The sequence below is a fragment of the Strigops habroptila genome, chromosome Z, assembly GCF_004027225.2.
Source record: "Strigops habroptila isolate Jane chromosome Z, bStrHab1.2.pri, whole genome shotgun sequence".
In the NCBI taxonomy this organism is placed as follows: Eukaryota; Metazoa; Chordata; class Aves; order Psittaciformes; family Psittacidae; genus Strigops; species Strigops habroptila.
Genome location: NC_044302.2, coordinates 82,517,653 through 82,542,041, shown reverse-complemented (window position 1 = coordinate 82,542,041; position 24,389 = coordinate 82,517,653). Strand labels below are relative to the sequence as shown.

General features: G+C 38.8%; 1 protein-coding gene across 5 annotated transcripts; it reads right to left on the bottom strand.

Moving 5' to 3' along the window:
* Window positions 1-1,126: 1,126 nt before the first annotated feature.
* Window positions 1,127-24,075, bottom strand: MIER3 (MIER family member 3). Of its 5 annotated transcripts, none has more exons than XM_030469936.1 (13): window positions 23,923-24,075; window positions 23,124-23,148; window positions 20,767-20,912; window positions 18,712-18,846; window positions 17,160-17,280; window positions 14,863-14,948; window positions 14,597-14,669; window positions 11,931-12,082; window positions 11,421-11,502; window positions 7,415-7,509; window positions 5,449-5,576; window positions 5,121-5,266; window positions 1,127-5,037 (listed from the first exon to the last, which is right to left on the bottom strand). In XM_030469936.1, the coding sequence occupies exons 1-13, from the start codon at window positions 23,929-23,931 to the stop codon at window positions 4,580-4,582; spliced, it is 1,656 nt and encodes a 551-aa protein (XP_030325796.1). In that variant the 5' UTR covers window positions 23,932-24,075; the 3' UTR covers window positions 1,127-4,579. The 5 variants fall into 5 exon arrangements, with proteins under 5 accessions (XP_030325796.1, XP_030325797.1, XP_030325798.1 ...); XM_030469937.1 differs by having other exon boundaries at window positions 20,767-20,894; window positions 23,923-24,047; XM_030469938.1 differs by lacking the exons at window positions 23,124-23,148; window positions 23,923-24,075 and adding an exon at window positions 22,851-23,117.
* Window positions 24,076-24,389: the final 314 nt, after the last annotated feature.

Here is a 24,389-nt window from a genome sequence, read left to right as displayed (position 1 = left end):
GTTCCACAAAGGCAGCGCACCCAACTTTGCACAAATATGAATCAAACAGTATCTCAACTCTGTGTGACTGGCTCATTGCACAGCAGATGAACCATCCACATTTGGGACATCCTCGCACTACTTCAATAGAAATGCAAGTTGCTAAAGTAACTGCTATGTTGGGAGGAGAGCCTACATTACATATACACTAATTAAAACCATTTTTAAGACTCCAGCATCACACAGCTAACAACTGCATCAAAACAAGGACGACATGGGGCCAGTCATTATGATTTGTTAAACACCACATATCTTTATGCTGAACAACTAGAGGAAGGGATGTGCAGCTTGTCACCAAAGTTTTGGATGAGTGTTTTGTTTCGCACCTCTACCACCCACCACTATAGACACTTGTCTGGTATCTCCCCATCAGGGGAAGTAAAGCTCATCACGCTACCTGGCAAATTACAACTTTTCCTGTTTGGGATGGTATCAGCTTGTATGCTACCTCATTTTAAAAAAATTAACCATTTCTTTGCCTGAGGCTTTATTGTGCCAGAAACAAGCAGAAACAAGCACACTAGACCTAGGAAAGTAGAGCCTTTAACAGAATAGGTATGCAAGATTCTACAAGTAATACGGTGCTTTTCAGGGTCCAAGGTTAGTGTTCATTTTCTTGAGGGAAAGGAAAATCAAGACGAAAAGCATTTGAAATAGTTTAACTTTGCCATTAAGGCCTAAACTGAGTGGAATTTTTGTATTCTCACCTGTAATCCAGATTGCCGTGGATTTAAGGATTTGGGCAAGTTTTCTTATACCAGAGAATGGGAATGCAGGTCCCCCAAGGCTCACCATGCACTCTGAATGCTAGGTTACACTGCTGGCATATGTTACTCTGAGGAGATGTTCAAGTCCCATCTATGATTTTGCTATACTTAACCCACGATGTTTTCATGTTTGAGGGAAAACTTACTGTTTTACCCGCATGGCTGCATTTTTCACTCTTCTCTATGTACGCTGGGTAGCGTGGCAGCGCGCGCTTTAGCAGTACCTGGAGTTCTTAAAGTGCATTTAGAGTTACTGCTAAGTATCTCTGAAAATGAGGTAGCAAACATAGTGCAGATGCATGAAAAGCTTCACAAGCAAAAAAGGTTTCCAGACATTTATTTCTGGAACTGTACACCAGGTATTAAAGTACAACAAATACAAAATAAGGCTCAAAAAAATCAGTGTTTATGTACAAATATTAAAACCAATGCAACAATAGCGACTTCCTCTTGAACATCTGATACTAAAACATGTTCCGATTGTCACTAGATTTGTTGTTATGCACAGGGTATGTACTTTGAACTGAGAATAACTAGAATCTCTGTTTTATTAGGAGGACTATAACCATTCCTACTGTATTTTACAAATGATAGTATTTTCCTCCTCCTTTCAATGAAAAATAGAAATAAAAAAAATAGTAACCTTGTCATTACTTTATAAATTACTGTATTTAGTTTCCCTGTCTGTAGACAATGTGCTTGTAATGCTGGGCAAATAGTGTCCCTGTTGGTCAGTTTATCCATTAGTTTACATTCAAAGTTGAAATATTCCCTATAGACTTTGGTTAAATTAAGTAGTATCGCTATGTTCTACTTGATCTGAAGTTTTCCTATGTTTTTGACCCTCAGTTTTAAAAATTAAAAACAGGAAACAATTGCACAGTTCATTGACCTAATTGTACACAATTTAGTATTCTTCTAACAGTATTGTACATCCTTCAAGTAAATTCAGCGGCATGACAAGAGGAAAACTAAACATTTAAAAACCTATCATGAGAAGACGTATGACTTATCAAAGTAAAAGTATTGCTATAATCACAGCACCAGTTACACTTCTAAATGAATCAGCTACCCTCTTCAGGTTCCCTGTACATACAAAGGATACATCTACCAACACTGCAATTGCCCATCATGGATTTTTTGGTTTGTCTGTAGGAAGAACAAGTGTGGCAAAGGACAAAGAATTCATCACAGTTTGTTAGAAGAATTGTGCTTCACCATCTGAGGACCAAGGCAATGTAATTTCTTCATATGGCTGCAATTCAGTTATCTTCATGCTGACTTTCAAAACACAATTCTTTTAATAAACAGTAACAAGTTCTCCATTTAAATGTTTAAACTGAGAGAAAAATAAGTAAGTCCAGCTTTTAAAAGGAAAGTTCAATAAATAGCTATTTTACATGGATAAAGTCATAGTGGTACAAATTTATGAATGTCACATCAAGCATGCACAAAAATGTTACTATACACGGAAGTAGTCAGAAAATATTGAAATAGATATCTAAAAAGATATGAAGAATTTACATATTTACAAAATCTTGCAAATTATTGCCTCATTTTAACAAGGAATTAAAAGTAAACGATACCAGCTAGCTAGCCAACAGGCTAAATATGATCAGCATTTAAAAATCTATTAGACTAGCTGGAATTCATTTTTCTCTCATATCATTTTCTGAATTTTGGTCAAAAGTCTTTATTAAATAACTAAAGTGTCCATTCAACTTGCTGACAACCCAAACCTTAGACAAGCCTCTGTCTACATTAAGAGCCCAGCAATGCATAGATAAACTGAATATATTACTGCATCAGCTAATGAGAATGGGCATGTTCATTTAAGTGCAACTGGTATAAGCATTCAGTCATCTTTGTATAATGATTTCTGTACAGACCAGCCACTCACTGTAAACCCATAGATAAACTTGAATGTATAACAATGGAAGATCATGGCCAGTATTTTACAAAATTACATAAAACGTGCTGATTCATAAAGAAAAGAAACCAGGTACAAAGTTCAGCACAAAACGCAGCAAGAAGCTGACAACTTGGCTAAAAATGTCAAGAGTACAACACAGGGCCAAGGCTACCCGTTATTTACTGTGTACTTACTAAAGTTACATATTTCAGATGTGTAAGTTAAGAACTGATTACAAAATCATCTCTACTTTTGTCCACTGTGCTAAACTAATTTGTTTTTAATATGGTAAATGTGCTATTGCATGAACACTTAAAAGCAATCTTCATTACAATGCTGTAAAGAGAACTCCACATGCTGCATCCCAAACTCAGGATGTCAATGCAGTTCACAGTATGCATAATAAATACCCTCTTCCCTTTCAAATATTTAAGTCATTACTTTCTAATTACTCAGCATAACCTTGAAGCAACCATTACAAATATCAACAATACAAACTTAATCACTTGAATAATGAAAACAAAGCAGTGGCAATTAAATCTGTAATACAAACAGTGCAAAGAAAAAGTATGGAGGGAAAGGGGTCATTCTACTGAAGTGAGGTTCAGATTCTCATTGAAAAACCCTGTAAGTTGTGTGCTACAACGACATGTTGCAATCCAGTCCTATGGTTTGACTTCCCTGCAGGAATTAGAACAAATGTTAGCCAGACAAGCTTCCTGGATGGCTAAATTGCACTCAATGTTTAAAATAAAAAATTTATGGAAGTTAAGTAGCTGCTGAGAAACATATTTACTTATCGTTTCCTATTTGACCAATGGAGCGAAGTGCCATTTTTAAGCCAATGACTTGCCTAAACAAATAAATGCAACCCATACTAAAGAAAAACTTTAAAATACATACTTCAAGGTTCTACTGTTCCTATCTAAACTACACAGTCCCTCAAAACTGTAACACTTTGAACTGCAGTGCTCCAAACAATTTAAGATGTCTTCCAAATGTAGACTGTTTGTTTAGTGGTAAATCCCAAGCTGTGCAGACTGTAGCTTTATACACCACCAGCTGTCTTAGGAAAGTTTAGGTACATGATTACATTACTCTCCAAGGTTGTGGACAAAACCCATCCAAACACAATATAGCCTAAATCGCATCTGTTTCAGCCAGTAATTTTGAAGTACACAGACACCTATGGCAGCATTATTACTTCTGTGTAAGGTAGCCATGGCCTGTAGTTTTTTGCAACGGCATCGAAGTGTAGGTCTTCACACTTTACCCACGTTAAGTCCCTTGTGCTAGCTTCCACCAAGATGAACTTGCTGTTTTGTAAACTGAAGTGCTCTAGTTTAGTATCACATGAGAGAAGGTTCCATTTAAAAAACATCCATGTATGTTTGTGCAGTTTAAATTAAAGAAACCCATCCCTGCCTTTATAAGAAAAAAAAATAAATGCTACATTGAGCAGGGATCAGGATCGGTACCTGTAAACATTGTTATTCCACTGCATCCGTCACAGCAAAAGTAACTTAGACTAAAAAGCCACTCCAATCCATTCAGAACTTCTGTGCTGGTTTTGAAATGGTGGCCTCCGTCTACAGGCTTTAAAAAAAAATGGAAGCAGAGCTTAAAGCTGCACCACAGAGTTCTCTGAGTCCCAAACGCCGCCTAACATCCTATGACATTTCCACATTTATGGACTGAAAAAAGAAATTACTCTTGATAAATCAAGATATAGTTCTATACATACAAAGACATCACTGATGTCATAAAGTTCAAACTTCCAGTGAAAGACTAAGCAAACCTGATAGCTCCCATCAAGTTTACTACTGCATAAAGTACCCACTGTTTGTTTAGTTTTCCACAGTCATTCTGAGTGAAGGGCAGCATGTTGGTGAAGAGCATGGGTACTGATAAAACCATTTGTTTCATTTGCAGATAGACTGCTGAAGTCAGCCACTGAAACAGCCATTTTGGCACTGGTAATATGGTGTGTGTGGTTCTCGAAGTCTACGCCGAGGTTATTTACAGAGACATCATTCATGAAAGATTCTGGGACAGCAATCCCCATTTTCAATCTCTTTGCAGGCCTTTCTGTCTCCTCACTGCACATGTTCATTGGGTTTAGCTCTGAATGATAAAAGCCAGTCTCAAATAAATTAAAACAATCACTTTCACCATTGCTAGGCAAGTTGAGCAATTCTTCTGTTCCAACAGGCACATGATTAACTGGTGCTCGGGGTAAGCTGTCCATAGGAGGAAAGGCATCATCCAGGCAGTTCACATCTGAAGTATGGCAGACTGTAGCTACACTGTTCGTCAATGCTGAAAAAAAGGTGAACACAAATGCAAATGAATTAGCTGTTTGCATAATTACAACTAAAAGATTTCTTTTTTTCTTGATTTACCTGTCAACTCATTGGCAGTGATAGAGTTCAGAATGCTCAGCTGTTGATCGGGAATGGTTTCTGTTCGATTATTAGATGTTAAGGCTGAAGAATGCACAGCTCCACCAAGGGCTTCTGCTTCATCTACCAAACGATCCATATAGTCCCTAGGAAGAATTTTGTATCCATAATGTTACTACTTAACAGGACCACAAAGCCTAAAAATGATGATGGATTTAACGTCAGCTGCCATAGCCACTGCAGCATTACACTGCAATGACAGTAGGGAAAAAATAATCCATGTTTATGATTTGTAACAGAAAACACATTCCAAGAATGTTTTACTTACGTAACTCCTGGATGATGGTTGTATCTCTTCTTTCCAAATCTTGTTTGCTGAGCAAAGTAGTCATAACGTTCTGACTTCTTCCACATGTAATAGAAAGCCACACACTCAGCAACCGTTCTGGTTCTTACCTAAAAAAAGGCAGGAGGAATTGACAAGATTACTGCAAAGACTTCTGTTTTGTCATTTCCCCAATTCCCACTCCTGCAATACTGTTAGTTTTACTGTTCCAGTATCTGAAACAAACCAATTAAATCAGGAGACTTCAAACAGATTAACAGTATTGCCTGAATATTACATTTGTTCTACTGTATACATTACTAGCTTTTTAAAAAACAGACTGAAACTGTATCTGCATCTGAAGCATTTATATATATAAATAACAATTTTTTAAACTTTTAAGATGGAAAAAGCTGAGCAGATCAATGACCTAAGAGAAGTGAAGCAGAAAAGATTTGGGTACTTATGCCTTTTGGGAAAGTGGAGGCTTTCAACGATAAATGTTTAAACAACAAAATAAAATTGCAGTCTTTTTGAATATGTATAGAGGACTCAAAAGACTCATTTTGATCTATGTTAACTGTTTGTCTCTCTCCCCAAAATGCAGACAGCTATGTGAAGTCAGATTCTTTGAGAAAAAGTAATTACTTCTACCTATATTCTTACAAACTACATCCATTTTTAGATGCAGAAACATTTCACATCATGATCAGCCCACAGTTCCAGTTTAAGTTTTACAACTATAATATACAGCTCTATCCAGATATAGTCTGGCAGTAAACTATACTTGAGCTTCATCAAACTTAGAGAAACATCAGAGGAGAATCCAAAACGCCTTGGGTATAAGTACTAAACCTTGCTAGTTTAGACACAAACATACCAGCCAGGGGAGGAAATGAACAGACACCCTTATGCTAGTACATAAACTCCCAGTTAACAACGCTTTGCCAGTACCGTGGTAAGCATACATCTCTTGTTAAATCTCTACACATACTCATCTTGACTAGCTGATACTTTCCATATACAAATGACATCAGCTACACTGGGTCCCAGAACTTTCCCTGAACTTTCTGGCATTTTACCTACTTGGAAAAAAAAACATTGCAGATTTCTTAGACAAATTCTGCTCCCTCGTGGCAGATACATCAACCCATGTACTTTGCTGCACGTTGGGAAAAGCATTTTTAAATTATTTCTTTGCATCTCTGATGAATTACTGTTTATTGGTAAGGTCTATTTAAAATCTGAACCACCCAAACATTATTTAGGGCAGGTTAAACCAGGTATTGAGAAGGCGCAGCTGACTATTGTTGAACAACAACCGCCAGTTTCTATAAAGTTCACCTGAAATAAAACAAAAACACCAGACTCCTGAAGAAAAAAACCTTCAAGGTTGTATCCAAGTATAAAGGAGATAAACAGAAAATTTGGAAACAACCATATTGTCAACTGTTGCTTTTTGGTCACAAAAAAAATACCCCTATCCTGCAGGCATAGAGGAGTCAATCAGAAGCAGTCCAGAGCAAGATCAGAACTCCTTCCCTGGCCAGAAAAGAGTACTGATGGAAGACTACACTTCCTGAGAACACAAATAGCTAAGGCTGTTTCTGTAAAGTACACTTTCCTCATGACAAAAGTAAGTTAAGATGCAACTTCCCCTCCCACAGCCATAGTATTGAAATACTGTACTTCTAGGAGAGCACACATTTAAAATAAATTACAATACAAATGTACAAATGGATGTAATGTCAACATAAGCCGATTTCAGAGCTAATACATTTACTCATCTTGCAATGCCTAGCTTTTCCAATGACATCTAAGAAAAAATTAGCACAAAAATTCCAAGCTGGTTTTAATATATTGGTTCTAATTTCAGTCTTCTGCATGGCTTCTGACAAAGGTGTTGCTTTTACAGATTTTCAGCATTGTATCACCTACCAATTCTTCCATTTAACTGTAAAATACTAACCTTGTTTTTCTGTATGAGATGAAAGTCTTTTCCATAAATCCGAAGTGCGTCTTCAAAGCTTCTGCATTCTTCTTCCGTCCATGCTGTCATCTCCTCTAGAAAATTTCAAAAGTAGCATGATAAGCTCACCAAGCTTTTACAAAGAATAAAATATTTGTTGCTAATGGATGAGTATCCAAATGCAGTTTAAAAAACCCAACAGTCCAGTTATTTAGATCCATGTTCTCTTCTCTATGGTACAGATATCCTACCTGAAACCTAACATTCGTTATAAAGACTCATAGAAGAGTTTGATTTCTAAGATCTTTTATCCTTAAGGGCAAAGGACATTCAACAGATTTATTATTAAATAAGTTTGTCATCAAAAAACAAAGTTTGATAACATCACCGAGGTGTAAGTGAGATAAATTGTCTGAATATTTCTTCTCTTCTTCTTTGTATAAGATACAAAGAACAGTGGTTGTTGGAAAAAAAAAGCAAAGGAATCACCTGTTGTGATGGACAAGCCCACTAAACTCTCCTGTACAGCAGCAGGCTGCAAAGACATGACCTCCCCTACAGCAGGGAATGGACATCTCTCAAGATGACCCTTCAGGGTTGAGACACCTCTTATCCAGCACCTCACAGCTATAACAAGGTAAGTGGCATTTTACCTAAAGCCTAAAAGTATATGGTATGCTAGTGATATGTATTTATATTAAGCTATAGCTTAATTATTAGAATTATAGTAAGCAGAGTCTGACCACTACCCAATTACTGATTGTTATTGTTAAATCATTGTTTAATTATTATTCAATTATTGCTTAATTTGATCATTTAATCATTTATAAAACCATTTAGTTAATCCCGTAACAATGACATTTAATAATCTACCTGTGTCAAAAATTGGTGCAGTTGTCAGGATGGCGCTGACTACTTACAGAGGCATGGAGTTAACCCTCCATTGAAATTTTCAGATGACTGGGTGTGTGAAAAGCAGGACAATTGGAATAAGATAAAATAACAAGAGGGAAAGAGAGAAACTGAAAGATGGCAAATAATAAAATGGTAATAATAAAATACAAGATGTTGGAAGGGTATTTAGTAGCCGCATATCAGTATAAGGAATGTGGACAAGAAATGAGACTGTTACAAGATGAGGTTGAATAAACAAAGCAACAAGAAATGCTGTTACCTCTGTGAACAGACTAATTGCTTGAACAACTTGGGGACATGACAGAAAGAAGCATGAACGCAGAGGATAAACTAGAACTCATGATAATTTGGGCCACCCAGATTATCCAGATCTTGTAAAATTCCCAGATCTTGTAAAACTCATAAGCTAATCATTTCCCTAAGATACTGATGGAGAGATCAGAATTCAATATAGCCCCTGTTATTAAAACAAGTATATGCTGGGCCTCAAGGAGGTAACTGGAGAAATACCATAAAGACCACTCCATGGGGCCCCCTTCAACTGGCCAATCTGCACAAAAAATATGGGTAGAAATCTGGTGAAAGCAAGACTGAGTATCTTTGCACGTCCCCTTAATTGAAGGAGATTTTATTATGTTAGATCATTATGGCTTTTGGGGACCAGGAGTGCTCTTGAATAAGGGATCACCCTCTAACACTGAACCACACTACTACATGCTGAGTATCATACTGGTCGGGAGGCACAGACCCTCACGACAGAGGTCAGCCCGTAAGATTAAGAGAACTTTCTACTGCTGTAGACTACAAAAGCAGTCTGCCTTCAGGGTATGAATGACAGTGCACATAATGATTACCCTATTTCTGCCCCGTAGATATACCTCAAAGCCATGAAACTACTTGTTTCACTTGGGATACAGATAATTCTTTCTAGCAGCTGGCACAGTGCTGTGTTTTGGCATTAGTCTGAAAACAATGCTGGTAACACACCAATGTTTTAGTTGTTGCTCAGTAGCTCTTACTCTGATCAAGCACTTTTCAGTCTCTCATGCTCTACCAGTGAGGAGGGGAACAAGAAACCAGGAAAAAGCAGAGACAGGACACCTGACCCAAACTAGCCAAAGGGGTATTCCATACCACAGCACGTCATGCCCAGCATATAACTGGGGGGAGTTACCTGGAAGGCCCAGACCGCTGCTCGGGTCGGGCTGGGTATTGGTTAGCTGGTGGTGAGCAACTGTACTGTGCACTACTTGTGTTTATTGGGTTTTCGTCCCTTCCCTTTTTAGTTGCATATTCTCTCCCCTTGTTACTTCCCTTATCATTACTATTATTAGTCGTGGTTTTGTATCATACTTTGGTTATTGGACTGTTCTTATCTCAACCCATGGGGTTTACACATTCTTTCAATTCTCCTCCCCATCCTGCCCAGGAGCTGGGGGAAAAGAGGGAGTGAGTGAGATTTCTTAAAAAGGACCTCCAAATCCCCCTCACCCCCCCATTTTTATAATGATAAAACATGCAGTTTCCAAAACTGAATTTTACAAACAAAAAAAACCCCAAAAAACACTAAAAAAGAGTAAGATTTTTAAAACAAAATAGCTCATTTGAATAGTTTGGTCTTGTCTCAAGTATTGCTGCTTCCCTATCTTGATTATGGCTTTGGGTTTAATTAAGAAGGGATATTTCAGGCATTTTACATTCATAATGGTGATCCAGAAAGTTTCCAATAAGCTGACATTTAAATTCAATGGGAGGAAAAAATACCCCCGTGTTTCAAAACATTTCTGGAAGCAGACACTGAAACCAAGACCCTTCTGCTCCCAGGTGAAGGTGACAATCATTCCACTGCAAGGCCATTTCTTTCTTCCTCACCCCATTAATTTTGCACTCCTTACTACAGAGCTCTCAAGCTTGGAAGAGAAGATACCAGTGTAAAGTCTCACTGTTAAGAAATTATCTTGGGAGTGGTGGATTTTTAATTCTTGTCTTGTGAATAGCAGTGAACTTCAGTGGGTAGAGCAGGTCATAGCATAACGGTTACTCTAAAAGACAGGCAGTGAAAGTATTATCATCCTTTACCATTTTTAATGAGGGTACAATGAGTCCCATCTGACTGGGACAGGGTGGGTACTAGGCCTTAGGATAGAATTTTGGGCTCTGAACCACAAATGGGCAGAGGTATTTTTTAATCCCCAAACAGGAATCCAAATCCTAGACAGGTATGTGAGTTTGGATACAACCCTGCAACTGATACTTCCTTATTGATTAGGTCTACACAATCTTTTCTTGTACATGAGCTTTCTGAAGCACTGCTCTAATAGTCCTTATTATTCCCTTCAGCTTTACCTTAGATACTTCCACAGCCCTCGTAAACACCAAAGTTCCCTCTGGATCCAGTTCTTAGTAGGGAATATCTGTGAGAATATCAACTTATACCAAGGCTCATACTCCATTTCTGCTTTATGCAACACATATGTTAAAATACAGGCCAAAGAACTGTCTTTGTTAAATGACAAACTCTGATTTTCACTTAAGGGAACGATAAGTTAGGGACAAACAAGATAGAAGCTTGTTGTCACTGTAAACTCGAGCAAAGCTTTACCTGCTCTACTAAAGACCTGTGGAACTATACAGTAGAACAAATTTAGGTTTGGCACAGCATAATGTTAGCACTGAGGAAGAGAGTGAGACCTATTTATATAGCTAGCTATATTTTGGTATAAATATCATTGGATTACAATTGATCATGATCTCGGAAAGATACTGTAATGTGGGTGAGAACTGCCCATGAGCAAACTCACTGCTCCCCCAACCCCTCTCCGCAAGTCTGTGCCATTGTTACAACAGCAATGAAGGAAAGAAGGGAAGGTGAAAATCAGACCCTCAACTTTTATATGAGTTACAAACTTCTCTATCAGGAATTTCCACCTGGCCAACAGTCAGATTATACCTAAATTTGTGCTAAAGACATCATGGAAAGGGATATGCTCATCTATCTGATTCTTACTTAAGGTTTTGCTACATGACTTCCTTTTATTATTTTTCTTTTTCCCCAACACATATTTCTGAAAAAACAGGTACTCCCTCTTACCCTGAGATGCCTTTCCTTTTGAGCAGTATCTCTCAATTGCTTCTTTAACATTATGGCTACTTTTAAGAAGTTCATGCAGTGCCTATAAAATAGAAAAAGTCTTTAGAAAAAGGGAAAGTTTGCAAATATTCAATCTAGACCTATATTTTCAGTGAGCATATCTAATGTAACAAAGGGAATTTATCTTTACACATGATGAAAATTTTAAAATAACAACCAAAACCATCCAAAAGCTGAGACAAGTTTTAATGAAAAAAATGTAAAACATTATATGCAATTATTAGAAGAGCTGATTTGTCAGCAGCATAGCAATCTGAAACATCACAGATCACAACACTGGCAACATTGAAATACCCCACGCTTAAAATTACAAATAAGATCCTGACCCCAATAACAGCTAATTTAAAAAATAAATTGAGTATTGCTGCATGTGTAATCCAAGGCAAAGAAAGAGAACACATGTTAATTACAAAGCAATGTGTCACAAATGGAACAGGATATAAAACATACTTGTTCATTGTCCCGTGTATGTAGTCCTTCAGGAATTCTGCCAATCATTTTTTCATTTCCTGTTCTTAAGGACGTTTCGAAAAGGTATTCTTTAACTTTACTTTCTGAAATCACATCAGGTTTCCAAAGTAAATGGTCTTCATTTTCATAGGCTGTTAAAACAGAAATCCATTAACACCAGATGTGACATTTTTAAGGCTGTAACATTAAAAGCTATTTCACAAAAACAAAGAACAGGAACACAAAAGTAATCAAACCAAGCATCATCATGCTACTTTTAAATTGCAGCTCACTTTTTCCCTAAAAGCCTCAGTTAAGAAACAGTGTGACATGGCAAAGAGATTCAGGTTCCACAAGGGTAAGGGATGAACTACTGAAACAAGGAGTCTACAGAAGAGCAGCTTGTTGACAGCTAGATGATGCAAGCCTAATTATGTGTATGTATTCATCATCTTCATATAAACAAACTAGTCAAACCATTCACACTTGTATTCAGCTGTTTTCAAAAATTAAAATATAGTTCTATAGTTTACAGTGAAAGAGTACAGGATATCATTTTAGTATTTCAAGTGTTACATGTCAAAAAAAAAAAAAGAAGAGGCTAACTGGTTAATTTTGACTAGAATTTGTCAAAAATTCCTTAAGAGAATGGAAATCTAGGTCTCAATGTGGTAATCTGTTTTTCCATTCACTAACAACTGAATGCTGTCAAGAACTTGTACGTTGCGTACTTGACAAGCAATCAGGATATACAGTCCTCCTTCATATTATCCTGAAACCAAGTATGCACCTCTTAAACAGCTTATTTGAAAGACAATATACTGGAAATATGCTAGAGTTGGCCTGATCCTTTGTCGGCCTTTGCACATGTTTCAATTCTATATTAAACTATAAATCCTTTACTCTGATCAATAGATGTGGTTAACATTGCACATAATATTTCACATACTTTCTTGGCAATACAAAATTACAGTTCTTAAATTCAAACACACAAGCGTAACGGTTGTTACGGTAGAAGAGATGAAGATTCTCAATTCTCTCATAAAACTGCAAGGAACAGTATTAAGGTAAGGCGAGGAACAAAATTACATCTCTGAAAGTTCTCTTATGGCTTAAGAACATGGAAACTTTTAACAGACATGCTACAAGTGTAAGGTTTATAAACGAGCAGAACTGCCTTCTAGCACAATTCTGCTAGCTGGGAGTATACAGCAGAAATGTAAGCCCCTGTTTGCTATCACAAACTCTTCAGGGAGCACAGAAGAGGCTTTCACAGAATCCTCCACCCCTACAGCCAGGTCCAACCGCTTCAGAACACTGCTTACGCTCATCTTCAACCTCCTTTATCAACCAAGACAACCCAGCACTTCTTGCTGGGGTCCATGACTGATGAGAGGAGCTCCTCTGTCTCTCCCATCTTGCAGCTACGTCATTGCTCTTGGCCATGCCAGCAGACAAGACTCTTGATGGTTCTCTCTAGCACCAGCTCATTCCAGAGAAAGTTGTCAGTTTACCCCCTTCCTGGTCATCCTCTGGTTATTGGCATTTCTCTAGTTCTTGGCTGAGGAGAAGTCAAGATGTATAAACAGTAAAAGGACTATCCAGATAAATCTTACTCCTCCATTTCTTACAACCCGTAAGCACCATGCTTGAATCTTAGAAAATAGGAGACTTCCCTAGGTCTTAAGCAACACAAGAGATGTTCACTTGCCAATACTTCCGGCTTCATCCATACCCAACATCCTTCTTCTCTACTGCAAAGGATCATTCTTCAAAAAAGCAGCTGGTAATGGTGAAAAGACTTTATATACTACACTAGAATAATATCCCCATGAAATGTTACAGTGCAAACACAAGTAACTTGCAGAAAACAAACAGAATTCCCTTCATTTTTTAATATATCCCCCAAACTGTTCTGTAATTTCCCAGCTGTTCCACCCATGAGCAAGTTTTTTTCATTAGTTGCTTTCTGAATTCCACAGCTGTATGTGCTATACTTTTCTCATAGTACAGGTTTCCAAAAATACAAAAGAGAACTCTATTAAATACGCTCTTTTTTCTATTCTAGCACAATTGTGGCTTTTAACCTGAATTTGTAATGGAATAACATAGTACTTAAAACATCGAACAGAAGGACCTACATCTTCTACTCATGCTATGGAAATTTAGATTATTGCTTTGTTTTCCGTATCCATTTTGTAATCCACATTGTCATGCTTCCCAAAAAACCAGCGAAGTAAAATACAGAAGATCTTCAGTGTTAACTAAGTTACATGCTCACAGCCCAATTATGATACTCTAACGAAAACATTTCCTTCTTAACCCAGTTTGCTGCATCCTAATAATACTTCAGAATTAACACTGTAATCCACCCTCTAATGTTTTCTTGAGAATGTTCTTTCAAAACTGAGTTTCGAAGAACAAATCAAATTTCTGAGATATAATTACGTGACTGTGTTATTAAGGTTTTTTTAGTACCTTTGTGTGGGGGGCGGGGTGGGGTGGAGGTGGTTTTATTGTTTGAGTTTTGTTTGGTTGGTTTGGGTTTCTTTAAGATCTATGAGTCTTTAAGCCACTGAATTTATCTTACAAATTTAAGTAACATTTTTTCATCAACTACTATGTATAAGCATAAAATAAGAAGGAAAACATTCAGAAGAACTTACCCTTTTCATCATCAGTGTATTTGCCAAGATAAGGTGGAATTTCAGCCTGGTACTGCGAACCAACCATTATTTCCTGAAGATGTAACAAAAGTTAAAGGATGAAAGTATTTAGTATTTTACGTATGGAAGCACTAAAAATGCCATTAAGCTGGCATTTGACAGAGAATTCCAGAATTAAGGTACTATTTTAGACATGCGCTATAAATCTTAATGCATTTTTCTTCACAGTAAAGGCCTTTTTTAACTTTTTTTTTTAAAGATATTACCTTTCTCAAATCTTCAGATGAATTACCATTGTCTGCCTCTACATCTTCACCATCTGATTCTTTATCTCCATCACACGTAGTGTTTGCTTCAGACACAAAGAAGTTCAGTTTTAGCTAGGAAGAATTTTCAGTTCAAGCACAGAACTACAAGATATCTTTGACTTTTGAAAGGAGCACCTACCTTTACTCTGGGAGACACTTACCATGAATCTATTAACCTACATTTCTACCAAACTAGCATGAAGTCAGAAGGCACTGGTACTTGTATACTGCAGAACTGAAACTTTTATCATCACTGCAGCTTAGACAATCTACTCTATTTCCAAGAGTCAAAAGGAAATGAGACCATTTTTCTTCATCAATTTTCTCAATAAAGGCTTCTACCTTACAGAAAAGATGTGAGAAAAACAAGTTCCATGGCTATGACTTAGCCTCAGGTTAATCACAAAGAAAGTAAAGTTGAAGGCATGTCTTTATTACTTACTAAAACCTTTCATCAGAAGTTTTAATGGGCACTCAAAACATTCCTTTAAAGAAGGTTGCCTAAGCATGGAGTGAAAATACAGGAGAGATCTACAAAACGGAATAAGCAAAAACTAGCAAAAGACTGCTTATTCATCTTTAATCTGCCGTCCTCCACCCTTCTCCCTCTACTCCCCAAAGAAATACTGCAGAGCACTCCAAGCAACTTGAATCCATAGAAGAACTCATATTTTATAATCTGCAACACTTTGGTACTGGGTTCTGAAGTAATTCTATTTTTATAGCTGTATAATCCTAGAAGAATGAAATCTACAATTCTGATACAATAAAAGCTATTTTGTATTCTCTAACTTCAGAAACAACATGCTTATAAATACGGTTGCAATTTTAGCTTCATCACAACTAAAAAGAATCATCAACATCAGAGACAATATTCCAAGATTGTGTGGACTGAGGTTCTTCTGTAGTCATTACTACAATCATCAGTTTTACCCCTTTTTCTTGTTAGAGGCTTTAGTCTAGAAGCAAGAAGCTAACAAAAATGTGTGAAACAACAACATGCCTGGATAATCATAGGCAATTATTTCTTCCAATTAATGCAAATTTACAATAGTCTATAGTTTGTGTTAGACACGTTTATCTTAATGTAATCTTAGTGTCTGAGGAATAGACAGAGATAGAAAAAAAGATAAAACTGCCAATAGCAGAGAGAACTGACACCTCCCTCCCTGAAATCATGGAAATCTGATCTTAAAACGTCCAGCCAAAAGTTCGAATAGAGAAAGTAACACTCTGATAGAAAGCCATGACATCTGAAAACAAAGATGACAGTTTCTTAATCCTCTGTAAGATGAAGGGCTAATCATTTTTTCTATAAAGCTGTCACACTTTCATTATCATATTCATTAAGAATTCACAAGCAATGTTTAAGTGCCAGCCAAGTTTGGGCTTTGCTTAAGTTAAAAAAGGCCATGGTAATTTTTAACATTTTTGTATTTCTCTTTCAATAAAAATGTCTTATATTTAGTATACAATCAGCAGCATACAAGGGGCTACAACTGCTGATAACTGAGGCAGAACATGCCCTTTATCATCCCCCTTCTCTAGAGAAATGAAATCCCCCTGGGAATAGCATAAGATTCTTGTCAAATTAAAACCATGATAAGAATCCTCCACATTGCTCTAGTACATCAGTGAACAAAGGAGCTGCAACAGGCAATGGGGACTATCTCGTCCAGGTTGGATAGCTGAACCACTGGTTTTCAGGTCTTTCCTGCAATAGCTCCACGGGTAGTGAAATTTTGGTGGTCATCGGTTTATAGGCCCCATCAAATATAACACCACTCTGGATCATCCCATGACATCGTAGTGGAAAGGTGTTTTAATGTGTGAAAGGAAATAATCACAAAGAAACTGCATCCCTGTTCACATGCACAGGCCGCATGGAGGAGTCACTGGCTTAAAAGCAGCAGCAAATAATTTAGAAGAGAAACACTGATTTAATAGAATGGGTTACGTATTAATGTAATTGACTAATATATTGAAAATTGTGAAGGGTGTTCCTCAATACCACAATTAACTATTAAGTTATTGTATTTGTAGAAAAAATAATTTTACTTGTTCTTTGAGCACAGTACCAAATATACGTCTTTCAGGTAATACCAAAGACAACGTTCATGTACAACATCCTGCAAAGTACTGTTTCTCTATTCCCAGTAAAGTCATCACTACTCTGCAATTCTGATATTTTAAGCTAAGAAGCTGTATATAATGCTAAGACTTTGTGAGTACTATTATAAAATTAGGTCTCCTACATCTTAATGGCCGAGGAAAGAAGTCAGTAGCCTCATGTGAAGTAACTGATGGTGTCAAGTCATCAGCAGAGGACTGTGTTTCTTCATCATCACCCGACAAGAGGTCTTTAGCGATTTCCTCCTGTATCATTAAAACAAAAAAATAAAACCTCAGTCTGACTGTTACATAAAGACTGGTGAGCGTTTAGATTCAGCAAATTCTAAGTATCACCAATTAAAATGATTTACTTTACCATAAGTAAATTTAGCAGACCACACTCCCTTAATTAAAAATATAGTTTGCTCCTCCTAAATCTTAAGAACAGATTTACCCATTCATTTCAGAGTTGGATACAGCAGTTAATTTTCCCTTAGTCTTCTATTAAAATAAACGCACGAGAAGTAACTTCTGCAAGCATGAGATGTTCTTACAACTGCTTCCAATGAAACATGCCAGTGGAAACTGCCTCAAATCTTTGCATCACAAACACGCTGAAGCTTTAAAAGGCTGTTTCCCCTCAAAGTCTGGGAAAAACCAAAATGAACCAGCCATGCACTTTTGTAGACTTTTGCTGAGAGGACAGTTACAGGTCACAGACAACATGTTATCTTCCCAAAACATGCACAAAAAATGATATTTCTGTATGTTTAAAAAAAAAAAAAGCATATTAATAAAGAAAAAGCACACTTCCTCCACTAGCAGACATGTTTGAGCCCGTTTGTACAGAGGTTAGGAAGGAAAAGAACTGCATCAGACAACAAGCCGACTACATTTTTGTAGCCTCAACACAATCATGAATCCTAATGAGAATCAGATGTGCAGAGCCATCATTATACCCTGCTTTCTGCGGAGTTCACCATTACATCATACTCAGAGAGAGGGGAAAAAAAAAAAAGACATATACCTACTACCTCCATACTTTATAATCCAAACTACCAGCTGCATATGCTTTGTAGCAGAAAATTAAGACTAAAACCTCAGAATTCAAAGTTAGCTTGCAAAGCACAAACCCCAAAGTTTCAGGTTTCTACATCAGCAATGCAACACATTCAGTCAGTGCACATAAAAGAATCTCTCTCACTCCCCCAAATTAGGACCTTTCCGAATGATATGCATTTGAAAGCAACATTCTAAAGCATTCAAGAGTGCATCTTCAAGTTATCCACAAATGTTTTGATATTTGGCACGTGTGCTATAAGCCAGAATTACTATTTCCGGACATTGAAAGCGTTATTAAAAAAAAAAACAAAAACCCACTTCTATTACAAAAAAATAAATAAATCCCGCCCATTTAAAGTTCTTTGGATGTATTTTACAACAACTGTTAACTTCCTAATTTCTTAGTTTAGTAATGTAGTGCCACTGAAGTTGCTATGCATTTTTAAGTGTAGTAATAAGAATTAGAATAAAATCCTCAATATTTTTGAAAAAGATTTAATTCAGAGTAAAACTGTCCACTGATACTAACAAAGATATGTATTTTGTAACATGAAGAGGCAGGGCAAAATATTTTAAGGTCATTTAGATTTCTGCTTTTAAACCATAATACGTGGGAAAACGGTTCTGACTTACTTTATCTAAAGTCATATCTGGAAGTTCATCTGCAAGTTCACTTGGAGAGCTATCCACACTGGAACCTGCCATAACTGGAATTGTGGGTTCATAGCCATAGAATGCCAGTAAATCTTCCAACGGCATGTTTCCTTCCTAATACAAGAGGATTTACAAACACTTCAACACACTGCCAAATACTTGTAAGCAGTTCAGACCTAAAAGGTTAAGACATTACTTTGAAGAACAGAAGTAAAAAAATCCAAACAAACTTAACTGAAAGTATGAATCTTGATTAGAGATTTAAAATATTTTCAGGCACAGGACTGAAATTACTCATAACCATGTCTCTTGGCATAAAGGGAAGTTCCACCAAGCTACTGAATAAAACTGTTTACTGGGTGAAACTAAAGAATAAATACAAAAAACTTCCTCTTATTGGATTTACACTGTAAAGCATGATTTGCCTGTATTTCAAGACAGTGGATATCCTAGAAACACTAACAACCCCCCTGCAAGAGAGAAATCCAGAAAAACTTGAAGACTTTAGTCCTACATAGTTACAGCTGCAAGACTGCAAAACCCCATAAAAATAAACCAATTTAGCAATTTTAAAGCCCTCTTTTCCATCTCCCAGAGTATACTTCATAATGACCACTTTATACTTTATAATGACCACTGAGAAGGTAATAGAAGACAAAGTCTTAATTTGTAACCTGTTTTTTCCAAGAGCTTTTGATCAAATGATTTTACTAAGCAGCATTATACTTGCACCCTAATACAATTAATAAAACAATAAACAGCAGGGATTTTTTTAGTTACCTGATTAAAGCCATCAAAATATTAAAAATATTTTCCAATATTTATACCTTTAAAAGTTATATTACCTTTAAAAAATTCTTGTTGAACTCATACACTGATTAAATTACTTGTTTTCTTTAGTCAGCTAAGGTCTTAGTCCTGCAAAGACTTTTCACAATGGGTAAACGTAAACTCATGTCCAAGTCTTTCCAGGATCGGGACCTAAAGTAATAAAGTGTTTAAGATGAGTGGCTCTCTTCTTCCTTCATTATAGAAGCAACAAGATAATTTTGTGGAGTCACAACTCCATTTTAACCACCAGACTTGGCAAGCTGCTTTGCCATTATAATTGCAAGTTCATAATCAGCAAAAAATATAATTCTAAAGGCAGCAGGATGAAAAAAACCAAACAAACAAAAAAACCAAAAACCCAGGAGTATAAACAGTGTCTACTCCATACTTAGAAAATTGTTTTTTACATAGACTATAAAAACACAGCCTCATATCCGATGCTAAAAATTACTTCCTTGGAAATCTGTTGACCAAAATCTGCAGTTATGCCAAGTGGTGTAAGCGGGTCACTGAACAGTAAGGCAAGCAGCATCAGTTTGTGGGTGTTCAGCACACTTTGAAATGGTTGATGCACTGCCACAGATGAACAAGAGGTTTACACAGCAAAAACATGTCATTAAAAATGGTAACATGGAATAAGGAAAGCCAAGGAGCACATTTGTCATTTTGCACACCCACCAAATGCCAAACTGATGAAACTAAGACACAGAACTACCATTTACATAGCAAATGAATGTGATCCATCATGCCTAAAACAGGACTGTTTGTCTGCATATTGGAAAAGCAAAACCTGACCAACAGAATCAAATACAGCTAGCTGGTCACTTAATAGTATGCAAAATGGGCAGTGTCAACTTACATCCAATTTATAAAACTTAGAAGTGATACTAAATGACAGGACTCTGAAACCTGCTTCCATGATTCCTCTACCAAAGTGAAAGGACCACTAAATGAAAAAGTATGAACTTAGGGTAACACTAATACGAACTTACCATAACACTAATGTCTAAGCTAAGTTCAGCCTTCTTGTGAAGATGCACTACTATATCCTAACAAGACCTGATTTTCTTTTTTTAAATAAGCTTCAAAGATATGTTGCAGGAAACTGATTTATACAATACAAACTGAGGAGCAGGCTGAGTTCTTTTCAGAAGAAAAATTTTAATATGTACGGACATTTACAAGAGAGCGAGTGACTCTTACCTTTTCTAAATCTTCAATTTCAGTGCTGAAATTTTTGCTTTCTTCCATCATTTCCTCCTCCTCAAGGGTTCGCTCATCATCATAATCATGTACCAGCATTTCAGCAGATGGGTCAAAGTCATGATCCTCTGACGACAAAGAGCCAACTATCAAAAAAACCTAATTTGAGTAATTTTTTTTTCTACACCAACATATGAAATTACATCATAGAAAAAAATAAGGTAGCATGAATTCTCTTACGGACAGGGTCAGAACTCTCAATGGAGTAACTCAAACAAAGTTCTAACTACTTGACAAATCCAGCTGTTTAAGCTGACCTTCTCTTTCTGTGTTTGTAAGCAACAAGTGCAGTTTTCTCTCTTGCAGTATAGGATACTCAGGAGAAGTACCTAAACTACTAAAACAAAGTTCCACAAAGTACAATCCCAAATTAATATTTTACTCAATAAAAGGTTGTTCAAAACACCCTTGAAATCATCATTAAGGTACAAAGCACACATGCCAAGATTTCAGATGCTGAAAGACCATGATTTATAAAGTCTGATTCTATATATGTGATATATACGGTAATGAGTATAGTTTTCCACTGGTAAACAGCTAACTTAGGTTATGAATTACCTTCTTACCAACAGTAGGAAGGTAAATAAACAGTAAAGATTTGCTTCAGATTAGCATCACAGATGTAGCTTTTATTAAAACTATTTTAATTCTTAGCACTTGACCTAGAAAGGAAGAATAAACATAGCAGAGTTTCAAGAAATACGGAGGAAAATATACTGGAAATAAAGAAATGCTTCCAGTAGTTCGCATTAACAAGCCATGGTGACAGAAATTCATTACTCAAGAGGATACTTTAAATCATCAAAAAAGTACAAGTACTGATATTAAGTGCATTTTGTCAACTGTTAGAAAGGTTATCGTTAGATTCAACAGGTTCTAAAGATGCACCCCAAAGTGGTGATAAAAATTAAATATTCTGCATAATATTCATAATGCATAATAAAATATTCTATTCTGCAGAATAAGATTTAAATATTCTGCACCCCAAAGTGGTGATAAAAATTACTGAATTACAGGGTTGTTTTGTTCTTTAGTTTTAACTTTCTTATGCAGGAAAGAGACTGGGGCACTTTCACCTCTGGTTTTCCCTTCTAGTTCTTACATTCTAGTGCTCTGTTGCAATCCTTGGCTTACAAGCAGCAAAGAAAAGGTTTACTACGAATTATTTCCATGTAAGAACTTCTGAAGAAGTTCTGTAGGGAGCAACTACAAATTTTCAATCCTCTTCAAAAAAAAAAAAAAAAAAAAAAAGGCAGTATCCCTCTTTGCGCCACTTCCAGCCTTGAAAGAGTTCTATACACTAATGCTTCTGAGTGTTCAAGCATTTAACTGATCTTTCATCAATTACCTTATGTGCTCATTCCTAATATGCAGGTAATTAAAGTAAACTTTCTCTGCTCGCTTAAAACTGTGAAAATTCGTAATATCATACTGTAGAGAAACATTCACACCAAAACGCTTTATATTGACGTTATTCATATTCTGGTCTCATGGAACTTTTGGAATAGCTGATAACACTACTCCGATTACAGTAATGGCAATTCATGTTGAATTTCTCTACTGTTTGCCATCACGACCTGATCCAGTTTTACGGAAGCATCAACTGCCTTACTCTATTTGTACATGTGTGCTCAAGATTATTGTTTCTAACCCCTATTCTAACTCATTTTATGTTTGAGTAACTCAAGTGAAAGTTCTTTTATCTAAAGTCTGTTACAGGAATAAAGTCCCAAGTATTCAAAAATACAAGCTCAATAAATTTCGTAACAGTTAAAAGAGATAACAACCAATGCAGAAGCAGCTATGCAGAAGTAAACAGTCCCCAAATACTATTCTGAGAGTAGCCCTGCTGATGTTAACTATGCTTGCTTGTGTAAAGTATTCCAAAGAAACTTCACAGCAATTAAAGCTTTAAAAATTACTTATCGCTATGATATAAAACATTCTGTTACTACTAAGAAGTCTACAATTTACACAAGCATATAGTTATCAGCAACAAGAGAAGCAGTCTCTCTCCAGGCTACCTGGCTTTACTGAGATGTTGACTTAAAAGTGCAACAAAACATTGTTCTCATTTTGGGTTCCAAGCAGCCAATTACTAACTGCAACCAGAGTTAAGGGAAGGACTCCACAGTTCACATCTCCTTCTCTGAAAATTTATCTAGCAGGCGGTTAATTGCGTGGACATGAAGCGTTAGGAAAGGTACAAAGGGATAAATTTGGGAAGAATCAGGAAGGCGAGCGCGGCGTGCGGGCGGCAGGCCGGGTGCCGGAGCAGGAGGTGGGCGAGGACGAACCTGGGCTCGAACTCCCAAAGGAAGCCTGCGGAGAGAAGCGAGAGCGAAGTGAGAGCGGGCTCCCACCGGCCGGGCAGCAGACAAGGGTCTTCATTTCATGTTCCCCGCCTTCATCCCCCGGAGCTCTTCCACTGCCGCCCCCCTTTCCGCCGCTCCCCGCCAGCCGCGGCCCCTTCGCCCCGCCCTGCTGGCCCGTCCATCCCGTTCACCCTCTCCCTTCCCTCCTTCGCTAGCCCGCTCCCCGCCTGCCGCTGTCCTCCCCTCCTCCCCCGCTGGCAGAACCCCCCCAGGAGCTGAGCCCAGCCCGACCGCCGCTCTCGTTCGCTCCGGCCGTGGCCCGGCGGGACATGACAGGCGCACGCAGTGGCGGACCGGCCGCCGCCTCTTCCCCGCTCCCAGCCCGGGGCTCGCTCCTCCTCCCTCCCGCCGGGCGCTTCTCCATCGCCCGCGCTGCGGCGCCGCCGGCGGCCCGGCCCGCTCCCCCCGGGGCCCGCCGCGCCGGCCGCGCCCCCCTCCGCGCCCGGCCCAGGCCTGTCGGCCGCCCGCAGGCTGCAAACCCGGCACCCGCTCTGCGCGGCGCCCGCCGTGCGGCCTAGTCGCGCAGACTCCCGCTGCCCCGGCGCCGGCGTCTCCACAGTCCGTCCCGCCGCCCCGCAAGCCCGCAGGCCCTCCCGCGGCGCCGGGCCGCCCCAGAGGCGCCTTACGGGGATGTCGAGGCGGGCGCGGGGGTCCTGCCGGCGGCGGCGGCCCGCGGGGAGCCGGCCGAACTCCAGCGCCCCAACCCGCTTTCCCCGCTCACCTCCGCCATATTGGGACGATCGGGCTGAGGAGCAGCGCTGCGCCGAGTGCCCGGATGGGGCCGCTAAGCCAATGGCAGCCGCCGAGCCCCAGCCGAAGCCGGCCGGGAGGGAGCGGAGGGGCCGGCGGGACCGGGCTGGGCGGAGGAGGCGGCGCCGGGGCAGGGGCAGCGCCGGGACCCCACCTCCGGCGGCGCCGCGGCCTCTGGCCCCGGCTGGCGAGGGCGCTCTGCCCGCCCCGGTCCGCTGCACGCCGGGTCTGCCCCGCCCGGAGAGGGCGCTCGGCACCAGCCGCTGAGCCCAGGCCGCAGCGGCTCGGGCTGCCCGCCGCCCTTCTCCCGCCCCGCCCGGGGAAGCCTGAGCCGGCGGAGGCTGCCCGCCCCGGGGCGAGGCGAGCGGCAGCCGTGCCGCCCCAGAGGGCCCAGGCCGGCTGGAGCGCAGGCAGCTGGGTCACCATGACCGTCTGGGT

Bases quoted from the DNA above. Each gene is read 5' to 3' on its own strand.
- MIER3 (XM_030469936.1), bottom strand. The intron at 20,913-23,123 runs GTTCGTCCTCGC...TTTTTTTGATAG, and splicing joins CTTTGGGAGTTCGAGCCCAG to TTGGCTCTTTGTCGTCAGAG. The intron at 14,670-14,862 runs GTAATATCTTTA...TTACATCTTCAG, and splicing joins CATCTGAAGATTTGAGAAAG to GAAATAATGGTTGGTTCGCA.